The 21,325-nt window shown below is 46.8% G+C and overlaps 1 protein-coding gene across 1 annotated transcript in view; it reads left to right on the top strand.

Annotated features, from left to right (window-relative positions):
- Positions 1-21,325, top strand: part of Ido2 (indoleamine 2,3-dioxygenase 2) — a 45,355-nt gene that overhangs the window by 17,457 nt on the left and 6,573 nt on the right. Inside the window, exons 2-8 of the mRNA XM_029480631.1 lie at positions 768-863; positions 5,333-5,452; positions 8,379-8,497; positions 10,414-10,428; positions 11,905-12,004; positions 12,532-12,649; positions 19,059-19,110. Of these exons, the coding sequence (XP_029336491.1) occupies positions 768-863; positions 5,333-5,452; positions 8,379-8,497; positions 10,414-10,428; positions 11,905-12,004; positions 12,532-12,649; positions 19,059-19,110 (620 nt within the window). The remainder of the gene's footprint in view (positions 1-767; positions 864-5,332; positions 5,453-8,378; positions 8,498-10,413; positions 10,429-11,904; positions 12,005-12,531; positions 12,650-19,058; positions 19,111-21,325) is intronic.

Genomic DNA, 21,325 nt, shown 5'->3' with positions numbered 1-21,325 from the left:
CACCTTCTTTTGCATCACATACAGCTTTCTGCTGAGACTGCCCAGGTCTGTTGCTTGTTTTCAGAAGCTGACACAGACAATGGGAGTGGAGGAGTTTCAGTACAAGTCGACTCATAGAGATAGATGCAGCCTAACTGGGCAGCTCAAGCCTTTGATTGCAGCTAAGCTGGAGGCTGAAGCAGGGGGACCTGAAGGTCAATGGCAGCCTGAGAAACTCACAGAGACTCTCTCAAAATAAAATATATATAAAATAAAACTATACACTTGACTCTTATCATCAATGTAGTACGTGGGAGGAGGCTGAGGTAGAAGACTGTGAGTTTGATCAGCCTGGGCTACATAGCAAACATGTGCCTCAAAAGACTGGAAATACAAAACTAAAAGTGAAGAAAAGAGAAGCCACTTTCAGACTTCAAAACCAGGCTCGGTTGTCATGTTTCTGGAACTATTTCCTTTCCATTCCCAGAGTAGACTGACAGAATTATTAGCCCCAACCCCTTCTCTAGAGTCTCAAGTCCCCACCCCAGGACAGAGTGTGTGATTTACATGGGGATCCATTTTTCCTCCACGTATCCCCTCCCGTGTTATATGATAGGAGCCCAAGATCTGTAGTAACCTTGTCATCTGCATGTCTGTGTGGCTAGTCGAGCCGAAGGCCAGGCTTGCCGTAAGTTCTCTTTGCACACCTGGGTTGACTTGACTTCTCCTGAAGAGCATTCCAAAGCTGCTCTCTGTAAAATTCTCAGCTGATTTTATTTGACATGCAGGAAGATCTTCCAGATCATTACAAGCCTTGGATGGAAATTGCCCTCAGACTTCCTCACCTAATCGAGAACCACCAGCTCCAAGCTCACGTGTACAGGGTACGTCGATTTGTTCTTTGCTTCATGTTCCTCCTCTCCCCACCCGTTCCGTCTCCATATCCCCTTCCTTCTAAGCTCTCTGGGAGTGAAACGGTTGACCTGGCAGTGGGAACTGACTGTCACCACTGAGGCTTTCAGCAAACCTGTCTTCCTTAGTGCGCATAAACAGCACCTGAGATGTGTCAAGTCCTCATCGTGTGTTTGCAAAAAACGATGATAGATGAGACTTGAAAATAAATTCTGGGGAGACGAGGAAGACACACATGGAGATTGGTGGGAGCCACTTGGCCTGCTTCTGTAAAAGCCTGCCTGTCAGGCAGAGTCAAGTCAGGCCAGGGCTCCTGGCCTCAAAGCCAGGGGCTGAATGTTCTGTTAATCTCGGAGGAAGGAACAAGGAGGAATAGAGGCCTCTGGATGAGTACAGACATCAGATATACATCAGCCACTGTCTCTGCTGGCTTGTGACTTTGCTTCCCGTGATACTACAAAGTATATAAAGCCTTAGAGAATTAAACTCGAGGCTGCTGCAGTACTGCCTGGACAGCCCTCCCGGTTTTTAACCTTTGTCTCTGAGTCTTCTTTTCCATCTTTCCTACAATCCTCACTCACTCCTCCGAAGACTGTTCAACTTTGTACCGGCAGGACCGGCATGGGGATGCTCAGTGGACTTGTCCCAAGTCACGTGGTCACTGCTCTGCTTCCTCTGGGCAGGTACCTTGACCTTAGTGTGTTACATACTAGTCGGATCAAATGTCTTTCTGATTTATAAACTCAGAGTCAGTCTTGGCTATGTAGAAGAAGTGAAATCGATAGACACCACATTAGAATCTGCATGCACCTAAGTATATGACGCACGTCTGTGACAGAGCGAGCAATTTCCCTCCAAAAGGAATAAGAAAAATATGACCCCCACAGAAGACATACTTCCATTCAGGAATTTTATAGTAAGTGTGAAACAGAGAGTTGGCCTCAGAATCTTGCTTCCTTCTTTGAGAAAAGGATGAAGTTCTCATTGAATGGTTGTGAGCATCAATGGCTTTTGTAAGGACCCTCCCCCTCCTCATCTTCATCTGTCACAAGCACACCACAAGATGTCAGGTGTTCAAGTGAGGCACTCCACCCTCCAGGACCTTCTTTGCTGATGCTTAATGTCCAATTATGAGTTGATTTTAAAAATATTCATTGAATGATCCTTACAGCATATTCAGAAATCAGGACAGGCAGCTGGCCTTGGTAATACTCTAGATAACCCCCCTCTCAACCCCCCACTGAGGCTGAAAACCATGTAAGAAAGTGCAACTAAAGGAGTTAATTGTTGGGCAAAACTCACACAAAGCCTCACAAAGGTAGTTTGTACACGCTGTTGACACATTACACTAACAAAAACATCAAGGGGGAAAAAAGATGGGAAACAGTAGAAGAAAATAACTAATGGTGACCTATGGCCTACACACACACACACACACACACACACACACACACATGCACACATCACCACACACGTGTGTATGCATATGCTCACACATGTACAAACATATATCACCACATATGTGACACACACATACACACTCATATCACCACACACATGTGTACACACATGCATACACACATCACCACATAGGAACATATAGTACACACATATCACCACATAGATGGCACACACACACTCACATACCATCACATATATGCACGCATATGGACATGCACACACATGCCCCCCCCAAATACACATATATGTACAAAACCTACAGTGAACACACAACCCTGAGTCAAGCTATGAGTTTTAAGAACATACATACTGTCCCCCCAAACTCATCACAAGGTGTTTTGCCCTCAAAGGGAAAGCTCCTCTCTATCTAACTGATGTCTAGAACCCACAAATATGTTAGTTGTGTACCAGAAGGGAAGGCGAGTGGTTAGTCAGTAGAGGGTCTCCCACAAACCCATGTGTCTGTCTTCATCCACCATCTTTTACACTGATGAATGAGTTACTAGCCAGGATGCAGTGAGACAACGCAGTTATGATGGCTCTGGGTGACAAGCAAGTGAAGAGTATTGGCGAGGATACTAAACACGCCCATGTGCTTTGCTACAACTGGTCTGTCATGTGAGCTGCCATCTTGCAGAAACATTCATTCAAAAAAAAAGTGCAGAGAATATGCAAAGCTGTTTGCTGTAGCCACTTCTTTCATAGCAACGGTAAATACAATGTAACAGAAGACAGGAGGGCAGAAGGAGGAGCCCATGAATCTCCATTCATAAATATATCTGTTACATAAATGAAAAGGCACAGATATTAAGTGGTCACTTAGGCCCCTGCCTGTATCTTTCCGCCACGCTACACATCTTTGCTCTGTAGGTTACTGAGCGATAGGAAGTTCGTGACAGTATCTATATGCAGAATTATTGAACCTCTACTTCAATAACATGTGCATGTGTGCTTAATATGTATAGATATGTAGATGATAGAGGTAGAAATAGTTAGACATATTTACCATCTGAGAGAGTCCTAACATGTAGCCCAGGATGTCTTTGAATTAGACATCTTTCTATCTCAGCCTCCAGAGTGCTGGTGTCAGCCTCCATAAAGACTCTCCTGCCCTTCTAGATGACAACAAATGTCCTGTGTTCTATGTATTCGCCTTTCTGTCAAACTATACTTTTCAAGAAGTTCAAGAAGTGATGTCCACAAGAACCTGATGTGTGTCAGAAACACTCAGCTCCCCAGTGAAGTTGGCAGGAGGGCTGGCCTGGTTCAGAGAATCCTTGAGTGTTCCCTGAGTTCTGAGAGGAGAGGATTGAGGCTAATTCTCCCAGGTTAAATACGCAATCAAATAAAGTCAGGAGGATGACGGGTGTGTGTCGTCCTCCCTGACCATCTGTGGCTGTTTGAGTAAGCAAAAGGATTGACTAAAAAGCTATCATTTCCTTTTCAGTCCCTACAGTCACTTTTGAATCACAGGTATGTTTAGGAGGTGAGGCCAGCAATCCTGAAATGTGCAGGGACTCTCTGCAGAAAGCATTCATCATCCCCTGGAACTCGTTCCTTTACACAGAGGCATCCTGGCCTGTAGGTGGCCTTCTTCAACAACTGAGGGGTGACAAGGACAAAGCCTGAGAAGACGCAGCCTAGATTTTGAAGACTTTGAAAGACTTTTATACTGACTGCATGCTAAAATATCTTTTATACGTTGACTCAACAAAGTACATTATTAGAACTAATTTTACTTCTTGTTTGCCTTAAAAAAAAGTGGCTGCTGAAAAATTTCAAAGAAAACCCGTGACTCATTGCATAATTCTTGTGATCGGGGCTGTGGTCAATCTGCACGCTTAACTGCTTAATTCCTTTTTGATTCTGTGACCTCTGAGACGAAAAATCCTCTTTGGTTCCTGCAGAGGGTTTTTAGCCTCAAAGTTCAAGTCATCCTCTTCCTCCTAGCGGCCGTTGGAGGAAGGGCTCTGCATACCCCAGCCCACCCCTAGGAAGCCAGTGTTCCCAGCATTTTACAAGTGGCGCATGCCCTCTGAGGCAAGCCTGCCGGAGCAAAGGGAGTGAAGTGGTGGCGAGAGCTGAAGAGATGAGCGATGAGCCGGTGGCAGCCAGGCAGGACAGGGAAGCTGGCGAGGTCGGACTGTGTACTGATGCTGTTTTTCAGGGTGGCCCTTTCCGTGTCACCAGGAGCTGTGGTTTCCCATGGGGATGAAGTGGGGACAGAGCTGGGTGGAAAGCCCCGCCACCTCATCTGACGGGGCTGTGGTTGTTTGAGCATCAGAATAAGCCTTATATCCAGCAGAGCTATGGTTTTGTGGGGGAGTTTACATCCCTAACCCCACTGGGCCTCGCTGGATTAAAAATTTTATTACAGTTAAAGGGTTCGAGAAGCTGAGGGCTTCCAGGCATTACATATCTATTAATGCTGCTGTGTGGGTTTGGGGGGAGGAACTTTTTTTTTTTTTTTGTTTTTCGAGACAGGGTTTCTCTGTGTAGCCCTGGCTGTCCTGGAACTCACTTTGTAGACCAGGCTGGCTTCGAACTCGGAAATCCGCCTGCCTCTGCCTCCCGAGTGCTGGGATTAAAGGCGTGCGCCACCACGCCGGGCTTGGGGGGAGGAACTTATCTCGCCCGCAATGCTTACTCTGTGATCCTCAAAGCAATAGATGGAGACCAGTGTATGGCACAAACTGGGCACATCCTAGGCCATGGACCCCAGGACATGGCACCTCCTCTACTGCATTCCTCTAAGAGCTGGTTTAAGTGGGTGTGCATGAAGCTATTTAGATGTCTGTTGAAAGCCAAAGAACAGTCTAATAGCTGCAATAGCTGTGGGACCCTCAAGTCACGGGACCCGGTCCTGGTCCTCCATCGTTGTTTTTTGTTTTTTGTTTTTTTGTTTTTTTGGATTTTGTTTTGTTTTGTTTGTTTTTGTTTTTGTTTTTCCAGCTGCTAATCCTTTTAATCTCTTGATTAGATGCCTCTCCTGGACTGCAGATTCCTAACCAGTTACCGCGAGCAGCGACTGGCACACATGGTGCTGGCCGCTATCACCATGGGATTCGTCTGGCAGGAGGGGGAAGGCCAACCCCAAAAGGTGAGGGGCAAGGAGAGACCTATCAGGCGCTGCTGAGGTTCCTGCACCTGGAATTACGACACCAGCTCCAGGCTCCTTGCCCAGTGTCCAAAAATCAGCAGAAGGCAAGAAAAGAGGGTTAGATTATTTTTTTCCATTTTTCTTTTCTTTTTTGCTATGGAGCTGATTTTCTTTTAGACTAATGGCCACTTTCAAAGACTCCGGCCATTTCAATAATATGCGAGGAGCTTCCTTAGACCCCAAGGACTCAGAAAACACCCTGCAGAATTTTATACTTCTAAATACATTGGTTATCATGACTTTCATAATTACCCAATTGTACAGACACCTGGGGATCTGTCCCAAGCTCAAGGCTAACTCCTTGGTCCCAGAGCAGCCTGGGGACAGTTGGGAAAGCCAGTTTCTGAGTCCACTGAAGTAGCCATCTTCCTCCAGTACAACTTGGACACTCCCTTATTTCCTTATTCTGCCCAGCTGATGGCTGCTTTAGTTTATCAACCCTTTGTCTAACTCTCTCCATAACTTTCTAGTTTCAGTCTGTCCCTCAGAGCATGAACCCTTTCTTCTCTATCCCTGGAGGAAACTAATATTTCTTTTCATTTTTAAATCTTTTCATTTTATTTCATCTTTTTTTTTTTTGAGTCGTGGTCTTACAAAGTAGCCCCAAACCAGACTAGAACCTGTTCTCTTGTCTAAGTTGTTCTCCAACCCGTGATCTTCTTGCCCCAGCCTTTCCAAATGCTGGCATTACAGGCACTCCAGGCACGTAACACCCTGTGCAGTTATGATCCCAGTCAGTGTTGGGATGGAATCCAGGACCTGTGTGTGCCGAGTTAATATTTTATCACTGGACAGGACCTCCGTTTCCTCTTCCTTTCCCCTAAGTTTCTCTTTCCCAGAAATCAAGGTGTTGATCTCATTCCAGAATGCGTGAGAAGCCTGAGGCATGCTTCAAGGGCTCATCTTACCCACAGAGAAATACTTGAGACCAAGAAGAAAAGACAGCACAGAGCTCCTGCTCCTTAAGACTCTAACACGATACCATATTGTATCTCATCTAAAGGACTCAAGTGTCTAGGGTCTGCTGTTGGAAAGTTTAAAACCCAGGCCAGTGTAACAGAACCTCCTGTATGTTCCCCTGCATAGGCCCCCTAAGCCAATCTCCTGAATTATGAGTTAGAGAGGAGGGAAGCAATGTCCAGCCCCCAAGGTCATCCCAGGCTCATCACCCCTCATTTTGTAAGTCTTCCCTGACCTTCCCACCACCCGGTGGAGTGTCTGACTCACATCTTCCCATTCTCCCCAGCCCTGCCTTCTGTGGATGCTCTATGCCCTGTAAACTGTAACTGTTCTCTACCTAAAGCACACCTCTTCCCTAACTCGGAGGAAGAAAGAATGGCAGACACAGATCTTTAAACTATTCAGTCCTGGGCTGGGGAGATGACTCAGTGGGTAAATTGGGAGCAAGCAGGCCGAGACACTGAAGCTAAGATTCCCACAACCTATGAGAAAACTGACACAGGCAGCAGGGAGCAAGAGAGACCCTGTCTCAAACATGGTGGAAGGTGTCAACTGGAGTCCACACACTCCCCTGGGCATGAATGTGCCTACATTTACGTCGGTCTGTCTGTCTGTCTGTCTGTCTGTCTGTCTCTCTGTGTCTCTCTCACACACAAACAGACAGAGAGAGACAGAGACAGAGGGAGAAATTTCTATTTTAGAAGGAAAATGACTGGGGGGAGGGGAACATAAAAATGTTCTTTTGTTGTTGTTTGTTTGTTTGTTTTTACACCTCTACCAGTTTGGCCTTTCCATGGCCGGGGACCTCATGGACCTGAGCATCTGCTCTGGGCTGTGGACAGATACAGATCTGTATTCAAGGGACACCCCAAACGTTAGCAGGTGAAAGGGTAGGGCTATGGACAGGGGCTTTGCAACCTGAAGGGTCCTTGGGGCGGGAGCTTGTGTTTCAGTGGAGTCCTGAACGGGTGTTAGGAGGTTGATGTCACACCCCAGGTGGGAACCCTAGCAAATCTTGTTAAGAGTCAGAAAAGACAAAGGACAGTCAAGGGGGTCTGTCATTGAGTGACTGCCTGACGTTATGGGGCTTGACTCATGAGGTGACACAAGCATCAGTTCTGCAAGCTGAAATTCTCTGTCCTCTTTATCCTTTCTGGGGTGTGCTCTCTGTCTCTCTGTCTCTGTCTCTCTGTCTCTCTGTCTCTCTGTCTCTCTGTCTCTGTCTCTCTGTCTCGCTGTCTCTCTCTCTCTCTCTCTCTCTCTCTCTCTCTCTCTCTCTCTCTCCTATCTCCCCCTCTCTCACACACACATATACACACCTCTGTTTTTTTATCTATGTACATCTTTACTTCTATTTTGCATCATGTGCATCTATGCCTGTATCTATATATAAATCATATATATTATTTATAATCTATCATCCATCTAGAAAGCACTTTACCTTGCTAGTTCTTAGTCTTTGATTTACATTAAACATTTTGGTGAAATAATTCTCTTTCTCCTTTTCTCCTCCTTCTCCTCCTCCTTCTTTCTCCTCCTCTTCCTTTTCCTCCTCCTCTTTCTCCTCCTCTTCCTTCTCCTCCTCCTCTTTCTCCTCTCTCCTCTTCTTCCTCCTCTTCCTCCTCCTCTTTCTCCTGTCTCCTCTTCTTCCTCCTCTTCCTGGTACAGTTTCCAGAGGTCCTGTGTATCATGTGTACAGTGTGTTCCATCTCTGGGTTTTGCATCTCTTACAATGTGTTCTCATAACCAGCATTCTCACCGGGTCTCTCCCATGAAGCATGTGTAGGGTGCAGGTGTGGAACACTCAGGGAATTCGTGCTTGGTCTCCAGGTCGCTTATCACAGGCAACTGTGGTGATTTCCTCTGCCAGTAGAATATACTAATTGTCTGGATTCCTGTCCTAAAGGTGCTGCCAAGATCTCTTGCCATTCCTTTTGTTGAGGTATCCAGGAACTTGGGGCTCCCGCCTATCCTGGTCCACTCTGACCTGGTGCTGACAAACTGGACCAAAAGGAACCCAAAAGGGTAAGGAGGGAAAGGATTCCTTCAGTTAGCAGCAGATTGAGGAAAGACTCAGGACTTGAACTGTCTTTGCAGAAAAGACTCGGGGTCTTAGGGCTGTTTTATAGTGAGCTGTGTGCTCCCATTCATTTACTTTAGGGTTCCAATAAAAGCGAATACACACATTTAAACCTGAGACATTTCTTATTCCTGGGCTCTCAGGCACACTGGCTTGCTGCTTCCAGTTCCCATCTGGATCTCTTAATCAGACTGTCAGCCTCCAGCTGTAATCATGACACTGGGCTATTTTTTCTCAGCATGTTCTGTGCTCCATTCAAGTCAGGTTAGGATGGGGTGTCTGGGGGTGATCTCTATGATTCCGAATAAATGATTTCAGGTGAGTGGAATTCTGATTCACACCATCTATTCTGTCTAGTTTACACCATTCCACATTTGTCCCGGGCACAAAAGCATCTGTCTATTGACTTTTCAACAGACAACCAATCCATGGAAACTTCATTTTCACAGTCGAATCTGTCTCAGGTGGTCGACTCAAGGCAGCATTTACTTTTGTTATAAATTAAAATGGCAAATGAGAAGTCGAGGCTGGACATAAAGGGACCTTTCTTGGCATGGTGGTTGTAGGTAGCCATGCAGTATTGAAAGAGATGGTTGAGATCTGCTGTGGATGCTTCCAAGAGACCCTTCCTTTTAAGAACTGGGGAGGGCTCCTCTTATCTACAGACTGCTAAGCCTTAGAACTTCATGCTTTCTGGGATGATGATGTCATATGACGATGATGTCATATGATAATGTTACATGATGTCATAGGATGTTGATGTTGTATGGTGATGCTATATGATGATAACATGATGGCATCATATGTTGATGATAAGCTTGTTTGTGACTGGGGACTGAATGAACCTTCACCTGTGAGGCAGGAGCTCCACCCCTGTTTTCTATCCCCAGCCCTCTCTTCGGAGTTTATTTAGATACAGTTTCTCACACAATGCCAAAGCTGACCTGAAATTCACACTGTAGCATAAGCAGTCCCTGACTTGGTGATCCTTAGACCTCCTCAGCCCCTTGACTATCTGCAACTAACAGCATGCAAACCAGGCCTGGCTTGGTCATTGACCAATTACACAGCAACGAAAAACTGATCTGCATTGAAAGCTACTAAATCTAGCTTAGAATTGGAGTCGGTGAGATGATAAATATGTGCGTCTGGACTATTGTGAAGCTGGGTTTGTGATTCAACGGAAAGAGGGATATGAAGTCTTTAGGGAGGATATGTCTGCAACTGGAAATGGATGTCCCAGCAAGTGAGGTACAGCACCCAGAGATGCAGATGCAGGCCTGGAGCTCCCCCACCATATTTCTTCTGGGCCATCATCTTCCTGAGTCTTTTAAGATGCCTACCCAGGGCTCATTTAGTGCTTTGAAGAAATGAAAGAAATAGAAGCAACACCTCCCCACTCCACTGCCACCACCCAAACAGTTCAGTATTGAGACAAAGTAGCTCTTAACACAAGTCAAAGAACAACATAAGCAGTATCTTCAGAATTCCAGGGGGGGAACAGCAGGGAAAGCATGGTGCCTGACCAGACGCTGATGTAAGGCCACTCCTAACAGGTGGGTAGGATTAAAGTGACTGAAGTGGGGTCTGCACCGGGAGGCAGCTAAAGAGAGGCAAGCAAGAATGTGTACCTGCACAGACACACGGCACGGGCTGTCAACTGAGATCTGGTTTCTGCTGTCACCCAGTGGCTCACTGTCCATCCAAGTGGGTGCTGATCTGTACACGTGCCAGGGCATTGCAGATGAGTGTGGGAGCCTGGGTACCTGGGACCTCAAGAATTATATCTGGTTATTAACCAAGTTGTTTTCTTTTTTCTTCTTTTTCTCTTTGTTATCACCAATAACTATTATGTGACCAGACCATTGGAAATCAGGTAAGATGTGCCTTTAGAACCACCCACTGTTACCTTTAAAGGCTCGTGATAAAGCAAGAGGGTGGCATGGCCAGCTATATGGATGGAATAGTCTCAGCTGTCTACGAACTCCTGAAAATTTGAAATGTATTAAAAAGTCAATAGTCCAAGCAGTAGCTCTGATGGAGGCTAGCTTCTAGGGGTGCAGGGATTAATTTTTCTTAACCACATGTTCCTGTATGTCCATGATTTAAAAAAAATGTAGTGTAAGAAAAGAAACCGTGGCTCTGTGAAAACTGGCAGAGATTTCTTATTTCTGAAGAACATCAGCAAAAGGCCAGAAACAGGCAGGTCACAGTGACAGAAGGGTCCCTTTGTAATCCCTTCTTACCTGATGGACCCTTGTGAGTAGGTGTGGTCTATAGTCATAGGCTCCACCTTTCACACCTTGCTCTCTCTCTCTCTCTCTCTCTCTCACACACACACATACACACACACACACACACACACACCCTTCTCAGCTCTGTGGAGCATGCAGGTGAATGACAAATATTCCCCAGGCTAACACCTCTGCTGGACCACAGCAATGTGTGACTCACCTACGCTTTGCTGTTTTGAGGTTTGAACCTGGGCTTTGCTTATGTTTGAGATGCTGGGGACAACGCAGATGTGTGCAGATACTCATCTGGGTTCTGTATCAGGACAGATTTGGCTCTGATCGGAAGGCAGGACAGCAGCAGGTTGATTAGAAATGATCTCTCTCTCTCTCTCTCTCTCTCTCTCTCTCTCTCTCTCTCTCCCTCCCTCCCTTCCTCCCTCCCTCCCCCTCTCTCCCTCCCTCCCCCCCCTCTCCTCTCACATATTATATTCTATCCACAGTTTCCCCTCCCCTACTCCTTCTAGTCCTCCTCTCACTTCTCCTCATCCCCCTCCCAAAAAAAAAAGCAAACCTCCTGGAGCTATCCTCCAAACCTGCCCTGACATAGTTACAAACAGCAGCCCCTCATATCAAGGCTTGATGAGGCAGCCCACTAGGAGGACAAGGATCCAAAGAGCAGGCAAGAGTCAGAGACACTCTTCCACTCCCACTATTCGGAGTTCCACAGGAACACGAAACTACACACAACCACAACATATGAGCAGATGGCCTAGGTCACGCCGATGCAGGTTCTGTGATTGTCACTTCAGTCTCTGTGAGCCCCCATGAGGTCTGCTTGTCTTTGATTCGGTGGGCTGTGTTCTCTGGCGTTCTCAACCCCTCTGACTACTGTAGTCTTTCCTGCCCCTCTTCTGTAGCGTTCCTGGAGCTCCACCTACTGTTTGGATGTGGTAATGACAGGCTTCCGGCCGCGGCTCTGTGGCAGCAATTCATTCATCCTTGGGTTAGAACTCTAGTCAGGCATGCAGGCACACACCCATAATGTTCATAGTTCTCAGGTCATCAGAATTTGGCTCTAACTGACCTGGTTTTCTTCTTTTCTTGGTCTCTTCCTCCAGTAACCTGGAAACCATCATCTCATTTCCGGGGGGAGAGAGCCTGCGGGGCTTCATCCTGGTGACAGTCTTGGTGGAGAAGGCAGCAGTGCCGGGTCTTAAGGTATCTTCTTACTCACCCTGCCCTCTCCCTATGGTGGTTTTCCCCACGTGGACAGACAGAGGCCTCCTCCTCCTCCTAGGGTTGACTATGAAGAGACAGATCTGAGTTCTAGCCTGTGGTGTCAGTGCCCTTTTAGCCTGGACTGAACCGACTTCTCCGTCTACACCCAGGTACCACACGCTGAGTGCAACAGACACCCACTGTGCTAGCTGTTCCACTTCATGGACCTGCAGAAGCTAGAGACTCAGAGGTCAAAAAGAAAAAGACTGTTTTATGGAAAGACAGATAAAGGCATATCCATGCATCTCTGCAGGGATGCCAGAGTATAAACGACTGTGATATGGGAAATCCAGAAGGAATGAGAAAGCACTTGTGTTGAGGTCCTTGATGTCACAATTTACGCTCTACAGATAGTCCAGTAGTGTGGGCTGCTCCGTGGCGATCTGCATCCTGCGCGCGGGGGGGGGGGGGGTTAATAAAAAGTTACTTCACAGCACCTCAACTGAGGACGTGGATCTCATTCCTAGGCCCTGGTTCAGGGAATGGAGGCCATTCGGCAACACAGTCAGGACACCCTGCTAGAAGCCCTGCAGCAGCTGAGACTCTCCATCCAGGATATCACCAGAGCCTTGGCCCAAATGCATGGTAAGATACTGGAGCAGCGTCTCCAGTGGCCTGGACTTGGACAGGTCCTACGTGGATGATGGTGGTCCATCTCTCCACAAGATGGCGCTAGTGTTCTATCTTTATTTAGCGTAAAGCGTCCCAGTCAGAGAATTGTTCCCCCCCCCCCCCCAGTGGGCAGAAATATTTTTTTAGAATCGTTCTTTATAGTTTCGTGTGGTTGGGGTAGCTTCCCTTCTCCAGGGTCCAGATACGACTTTGGCATGCTGAGCTTTTGCCGAAGCCTGGGAGATTGGATGGGCCGCAAGGGGGAATGTTGGTTATGCAGGTTAGGCTTGCTGGCGGGCAGGGCTGTCCCGTGGGGGTGTCTGCAAGGCCCTCAAGAGTCATTTGCTTTTCCTCTCTGACCATGTTACAAATCCAGAAAGACCCTCATGATCCGCTGAAGGAGGTCCAAGGACCCGGAGAGTTCCCCAATATACTCCTTCCACGCCATCTGATCCTGAGACAAATTTCTCTATGTGATGACTTTTTTTTCAAGGTTTTAGAACTAGCTGTATTCACACACGTGACGAAGGAGAAGGACACGTGTCCACACTTTTCAAAGATGGCAACAGTGTCCTCCACACCATCCCATGAGGCCCTTAGTTTGGACAGGCTCTCCTCGCGTCTCCGGATGGAGGATATGTCCTAGCCTCTGAAATTCTTGCAATCAAAATAGGGCACTAGTGAGGACAGTTTAGTCCAGTGTTCAACGAGTTTTCATCCCCAGTGCTGAGACGCCATGGGAAGGGCAGTGTTCCTGGCACACAAGCAGGCTGACAACAGCCTATCAGACAAGGACACACAGCTAAGGCGCTAAGGGCTGTCCGATGATCCTTACCCACTGTGGCACTGAGGAGCGGAAACAGGTCGCCACCACCTTGCCTATGCAGGCACCTTGCCAGCAGTACAGAGTCAGCGAGGGGAGGGGCTCGCCATACTATAACAGTTACCATAAAAGAGAGATCATGTTTAATGTTTAAAAAACAAAATCAAACGCTGGAAGGTATAGGCAGGGGGTCCTGCGTGTCCTTGGCACGGCGTCTGGTCTGCATGGGCTGCTTTTGTGTGTGGTTCGGATAGCGTAGCTGGGTGAATTCCCTCCGTTCCCAATCCCCCAAACTAGATTTTACCGATAACCAATCACTGTGTTTAGAGCCCAGCTTCAGCAAGCATCCTGGGTTTCCCTCAGGACATCCTTCCTTCCCAGGCATGTAGGGTCCATAAAAATGCCTTTTGTGGACATCGGAGGCCCACTGCGCTGCAAGCCAAGTCCCCAGGCCTTTGCCCAGCCTAACATAGTTGTACAAATAAGGTTTGTTTAATGCCATTTGCAAGCAAAAGTTCTCCGCTGAAATATGGTCCCAGGACTGTTCCTTAGCTCTTACGTAAGAAACGATTCAGGACGAACAGGTTGGAAATATAATCCCCCATGCTTTCTTCTGAAGTGTTCATCTTTTGTACTTAAGTTCTTAATTCATCTATTATCATCTGCATATGCTATGAGATAGGAAATGAATTCAATCTCCCTCCTGCAGGTAACATCCTCATGGTCTCTCCTCAGATTTTGTTAAAGGAGCAGGTTTTCTGCAGCGGCCTCTGCTCTTTCCCCTTGGGTGTCTCTCTGCTCCGTGTCCCCAGTCTCTTCTTCCTTTCTCTGGGACATTCCCTCCCTAGTTTTCTTCTTCAGGGGCCTGGCTGTCTCTCAGGAGCCTTAGCAGGAACCACAAGAAGAAAAACAGAAACCAAACTCTCAGTTGGGGACTTTGTTCAAGCTGCAATAAGGATGGATTGTGATATTATACACAATTTCTATCACAGAAGGAAAACAGGCCGAGGGACAAGAAGCAGCATAAAATATTAGTCTGCATTTCCTGATGACTTCCTCTAACTCATTTGTCACCATTGCTGGGTGGTCTTTATCTGTCACATGCTATCTTGACACAAGGACCCCTCTCTGGTATACACCTTCATTGGCTATCCAGTTTCCCTGTGTGAGAATTCAGTGTCTGCGTCTGTGTTTTCATGCGCAGGGTTCCTTGAGTTTCTTCCAAAGTAAGGCAGATGCCTAAATTCTGTTTTATCAACAGTTATTTGCATTCTTGTGTGTGGCAAACATATCTTTTTATTTAGTTACTTCTGCACTGTTTGTTTCTACCTTATAGAATGAAGCAGGTATTTAAACCTTAACTTGGAATCCAGCCCTTTGGTAAACATTCTTATTGATTACAGCAGTAATTTACAGGTTAGCTGGGTTTCTATGCTGAGATCTTGTTGCTGAGACGTATGCTTAGGTTCATCATTAATTATCTTTTTCTTTTTCTTAAAAATAATTTTCCCTCACATAATATATCCTTCCCCTTTTCTCCCCTCAGCTCCTGCCCACCTTCCCTCCACCCAGATCCATCCCCTTCTGTGTTACACTGGAAAACAAACAGGCTTCTAAGGGGTAATAATAAAATAAAGTAAGAGAAAACAAAAACTATCATGTTAAGTTGGACAAGACAAACAAACAGATGGAAAGGAGCCTGGGAAAAGGCACATGCATGCACGCACACACACACACACATGCACACGCACACACATACATGCACACGTGCACACACACATGCACATACACACACATGCACACACACGCACACATGCACACGCACACATGCACACACAGACACACAGGCATGTACATGCAGACACACACACATGCACACACACACACATGCACACACATGCACACACATACACACATGCACACGCACACACACATGCATGCACACGCACACACACATGCACACGCACACACATACATGCACACGTGCACACACACATGCACATGCGCATACACACGCATACACACACATGCACACACACGCACACATGCACACGCACACATGCACACACAGACACACACACATGCGCACACGTACACACACACATGCACACACACACATGCACACACACACATGCACACACACACATGCACACACATACACACATGCACACACACATGCATGCACACGCACACACACACATGCATGCACACGCACACACACATGCATGCACACACACACACATGCACACGCACACACATACATGCACACGTGCACACACACATGCACATGCGCATACACACGCATGCACACACACGCACACATGCACACGCACACATGCGCACACAGACACACAGGCATGCACATGCAGACACACACACATGCGCACACATACACACATACATGCACACACATACACACATGCACACACACATGCACACGCACACATGCATGCACATGCACACACACACACATGCACACCAAGAGACAAAAAGTTAGATATAAGTGCACATGCATCCACACATTCAGGATACCACAAAACACTAAACCAGAAATCATAGCATATATACAAAGGACCTGTAGGGTTAAAAAAAAAAGTGTGTGTGTGTGTGAGAGAGAGAGAAAGAGAGAAAGAGAGAGACAGAGAGAGAGAGAGAGACAGAGAGGGGGGGAGGGGGAGGGAGAGAGGGAGAGGGGAGACGGGAGGGGGAAACGGGAGAGGGAGGGGCAGGGGGAGGGGGAGGAGAAACAGAGAGAGACAGACACAGAGACAGAGAAATGAGACAGAGAGACAGACCCTGTCTAGAGCGCTGGCGAGTTTTATGTGAACTCAGCACATATAAGAGGAGGGCTCCTCGGTGGAGAAGAGGCCCCCATACGGCAGGGTTGTGCTCAAGCCTGTGGGGCATTTTCTCAATTAGTGATTGATGGGGAGGACCCAGCCCATTGTGAGAGGAGTCACCCCTGGGCTGGTGGTCCAGGTTTCTATAAGAGAGCAGGCTGAGCAAGCTATGCGGAGCAAGCCAGTAAGCAGCATCCCTCCATGGTCTCTGCATCAGCTCCTGCCTCCAGGTGCCTGCCCTGTTGGCATTCCTGTCCTCAGTTCCCTTGATTAGGAAGCACGGGGTGGAAGCATACGATGGATAAATGCTTTGTTCCTCAAGTTGCTTGGGTCAGGCTGGTTTTTTTCACAGTGATAGCAACCGTAACCAAGACAACATGTGAAGTAAAATAAAAGATAAAAATAAGATACACTCTTGAAGATGGAGGGGGTAGAAGTCCCTGTTGTGACATTATGAGAGACTGAACCTCCAATGACGCCATTTTGTTTGACTTCTGCTGCAGTCTAGTACTGGACATGCAGCCTGCCCTAAGAGGTGGGGACCAGGAGGGGAAGCAGTGATCAGGATGTAAAATAAATGAATGAATGAGTGAGTGAGTGAATGAATGAGGAAAAGGGTATTTTGTTTCCCCAGTGAGACTTCCTTAGAGAAAACTAAATTTTTGTTTTCAAGTAGCTATCGCTTGGAGACAGCATCTGGGTGAGGGATGAGTGCTGTGTCCACTTCTCCTCTCAGCTGCGACCCTGTGTGGTGCAGACCAGTGAAGGCCCTGTGCCTGCTATGTCTTCGTTGACCTTGGTGATTGAAAAGGCCTTGTTTTCTTGGTGTCCTTCACCCCACCCCCACCCCTGACTCTTAATTTCTGTTTTCTCTACCACATGGTTCCCTGAGCACTGAGGGGTGGGGGTTGATGGAAACATCAAAGACAATTTTTAACTGAGTGTTCCGAGGTCTCTCACTCTCTGTACACTGTCTGGCTGTGGGTCTCTCCGTTTGTTTCCCATCTGCTGCAGGAGGAAGCCTGTCCAATGGTGACTGAGCAAGGCTCTGATCTCTGAGAACAGCAGAACATCATCAAGAGTCATTGTGTTACTTTTTGTTTTTTTTTTAAATCAATATTATTTAGTTTCCCCCTAGGTCCCTGGGCTATCTAGTTTCAGCTTCTTGGTCACCCAATCAATTTTGGGCATGAATTCCATTTTGTGGAGTGGGACTTAAGTCAAATCAGATATAGCTTAGATGCTCCTACAAACTTTGTACAACTGCACTAGCATATCTTGCAGACAGGATACCATTGTAGAACAAAGGGTCTGTAGCTGGATATATATATATATATATATATATATATATATATGTATATATGTATATATGCACATATATATATGTGTGTATAATATATTTATGAATCACTTTTGAAATATCTACCAAGTATATTTTCATGTAAATTCTATTGTATCTATCAACATGATCACTTGGCTTTACCTTTAATTCATTAAGTTGTGTAAAATAGTAATGCATACACATCGCACTTCCTATGCAAAGGGCTGGATACTGTACTTAACAATCTGGAGGAGAAGCAAACATCAAAGTCTAGGGGAGGTCCCAGAAAACAGGCTAGCACAGGGGACACAGTCACACTGGTGAAGAGAGGGTGTGACCACACTGGGGAGCCACACCCTAGAAGGGAGAGTGCAACCATGCTAAGGAATCACACTTGAGATGAGGATGAGATCACCCTGGGGAGTCACACCTGAGAAGAGGGTGTGACCACCCTAGGGAGTCAGGAAGTCACACTGGTGAAGAGTGGGGGTGTGTGATCACACTCAGGAGTCACACCCTAGAAGAGAGGGTGAGACCACACTGAGGAGTCACACTTGAGGAGAGGGGGTGGCCACACTGAGGAGTGTCTGAAAGCATTGAGACTGTACATCTCAGGTTATCGGGGCTTCAGAGGAAACGGACAGGGAGAAGAGACAAGAACTGGATTCTGTGCGCCAAGGGGGAAAAGCAAGCAGATGTGAAGGGCGTGCTGTTAGTTAGAGTTTATCTAAGGATGTTTCTTTCAGAAATAAAGAGATATAAGCTTTAATCTGGATGAAATAAACGTGGTCTAATTTCCCAGAATGTAGAGGAACTCACTAATGTAGCAGATTGGCCTTTCAAAGCAGACCAAAGACATTGAGAATTAATACAGCTATGATGGCGTGCTTCCTTAGGTGGGCGTCCTGTATGGAATCCCATACTCCCCAAATGTGACTGGTCGGTGCTGCTTGGGGCTAACAGCTCTGTTGACCTGTGGTGACCCCTGGAAAGCCCTGTGGGATAGAGGAACTCCTGGATGTCAGTCATTTGCTCTGCCTCTCCTGTGAAAGCAGTGGTCTCTGTTTTCCTTCCTTCTCTCGGCTTTCCATATTCTCTTGCATATCCTGTTTATTTGAAATGTTTCTTAAAGGATGCTCATAGTCTCTCACTGGTGGTGGTGAAGTACAAAACCCTGCTACACAGCAAACAGAGGGGGCCAGCATACGGAACGGATTAACAGCCCTATGAGAGCCCACACGCTCTTCAAGAGAACATTCCATCTGTATTTGCTGCTGCCATTCTGGGATCTGCATACATCAGATAGGGGTGGGAAGCCCTGGGAAAACAGCAGGGTCCAGGCACATGTGGCCAATTGCTTTTTGCCCGTGGTAAAGTTCACATTTGATTGCTTTCCAGATTATGTGGACCCAGACATATTTTACTCGGTCATCCGGATCTTCCTCTCTGGGTAAGTACAGCTTAATTGGTTTCCTGCTTGAGACCTGTAGAGTTCCCCAGATTTGTGTGGGGATAGAAAGACAGAAGCTTCCTAAAGCAAGAAGTATAGCAAGCGACTCAAGCTGGCAAAGTCACCACCTGGGTCCACTCTAGGAGGCTGGAACCCAAGAACCGTCAGAAGGAAAAAGGTTCCAAAGCCAGGAACTTAAATCCAAAAGGGGCAAAAGGGGCAAAAGGGGCTGTCTTCAGCCACCAGAGGGAGACCATGGACCCTCTGAGAGCCCCAACGTGATGACAGGGGCAAAAATTAAAGATGGCAGAGAGAGTGGGCAGGGAGAAGGTGGGGAGGAGATGGAAGGGAGGGTAGAGGAGAGAAAGGCTGGAAAATGATAGCTACTTCTTTGCCCTTTGCCCTTTGAGGACATAGCATTCAGGGGACCCATCAGGAGACAAGAGTCCAGGCTGTCACCTGACAGAACCATCAATGCCTTGATCTTAGACCCCCTCTCCTTCAGAGTTGTGAGAAATACAGTTTGATTGTTCATATTCAGCTTGAAGTATTTTGCTATGGTGGTAGCAGGTACCCTTGATTTGTCTCACGGCTATACACTTCTCTGTCTGTCTGTCTGCCTATGTTGCATGCCCCCTGCTCCATCAAGCACATGTCTTTACCCAGTTATTTCTACCTTGACATGCTTTAACCAGGTTGCCATGCAATTCACCAACCAACAGAGCCGATTCACTTTTGAATGTTTGTATCTTGTTGACTTGGAGGTGCCGGTGATGCTAACAGGGGAAGCATCCAAGCTGTGCCTGGATACAGCAAGAGACAGACCAGATGCCGAATCTATTACCATTACTGCCAAGTCCCATTGGGAGAAAAACTAAAGTGTGCATTCGTGCATGTGTGCGTGTACCTGTGTGTCTAGAACTGAAAATTTTATTTCCTTGCAAGTATCAGACTAGAGTTTTCCTGGCCTGCTAGGTCCTCTGTTGCTTCTCCCCACCATGTCCCCAATTTGACTCCTGACACAGCACTGGCACTTGGCATTTTTCTAGAATTACACATTTTCCTGACTTTTCTCTTGACTACCGCCAGAGGAAATTTCTCTTAAAGGGGCTCCTGTGGCTGCGCTCAATCTAGTCGGATGAGTCAGGGAAATTCCCACATTAAAGCTAAACTGATCAGTGGCCTTAATCCCATCTGAAAAGTCCTCCTGCCCTGTCCTGTAATAAATATATCATGGTGACCGGAACAGCTCATATTATTAAGAGTCCTAGGAATTCGGTTGGGAACCTTGGGGAGCTATTTTTAGAATCCTACCCTCCAGTGTCTTTCAAAGGAATCATTTCTACTTCCTCTTGGCAGAGACTTGATAAGAACCAGAAGGGGACTTTGTTTGCATCGACATAAGTTCCGGGCAATGACACTTTTTATCTGGTATCTGGCATAAAGGCCATCCCTCCACTTCAAACGCTGAGACTGTTTACTGTGCTGCTAAGTGGCTGTACAAGATCCTAAATGTAGCTGTAGTTTCAACAAACATCTGGATTGTTGGGAGTTTCCAGTAGACTTGTCTTTAAAATGTCAGCCTCACTATTCTGCATCTATCCCCAGTTTCTCATTTGCTTCTTTAAAACACAGTTTTATTTAAGAGTGGATGTCGTGTGGAAATGAGATGTATTCCCTCCAGTTCCCAGCCTGCCACAGGTCTCAGAGAGGCCAGGTTGCTCTACAGGGAAACATCACCTCATTTTGTTGTCTGCCTTAACTTCCTCTTTCCTTGGGATTGCTAGAAATACACCAGGAGCAGGTCTAAAAATAACCTTACCGTAGAGGCCGGAAATTAAAATGGCCCCATCCCTTTACAAATGGCAGCTCAGCCCTACGTGGAGAAAGAGGCAGTTGTGTCTCCCAGTGCTGCTGGGGATGGGGTGTAAAAACAGACCCAAGTTCATCATCTGACCTCAGAGCTGGTGTTTCCTGCATCACCTTCAGCATGGCTGGCTTCGGCGAAGGCACTCCAGCTGTGCTGAAAGGACATTGCTTGATGATGTCCTTGACATTTGTCATATCTGATAAGATCCCTTAAGCTAGCTGGGCCCTTTCGAGCACTGGCTGTGCCGTACTGACTGAAAAGCTCTTTTCTCCTTCCTTCCTTTCTTCCTTCCTTCCTTCCTTCCTTCCTTCCTTCCTTCCTCCCTCCCTCCCTCCCTCCCTCCCT

This window comes from Mus caroli, chromosome 8 (assembly GCF_900094665.2).
Source record: "Mus caroli chromosome 8, CAROLI_EIJ_v1.1, whole genome shotgun sequence".
In the NCBI taxonomy this organism is placed as follows: domain Eukaryota; kingdom Metazoa; phylum Chordata; class Mammalia; order Rodentia; family Muridae; genus Mus; species Mus caroli.
Note: the sequence above shows the minus strand (reverse complement) of the source record. Positions and strands in the feature narration are given on the sequence as shown.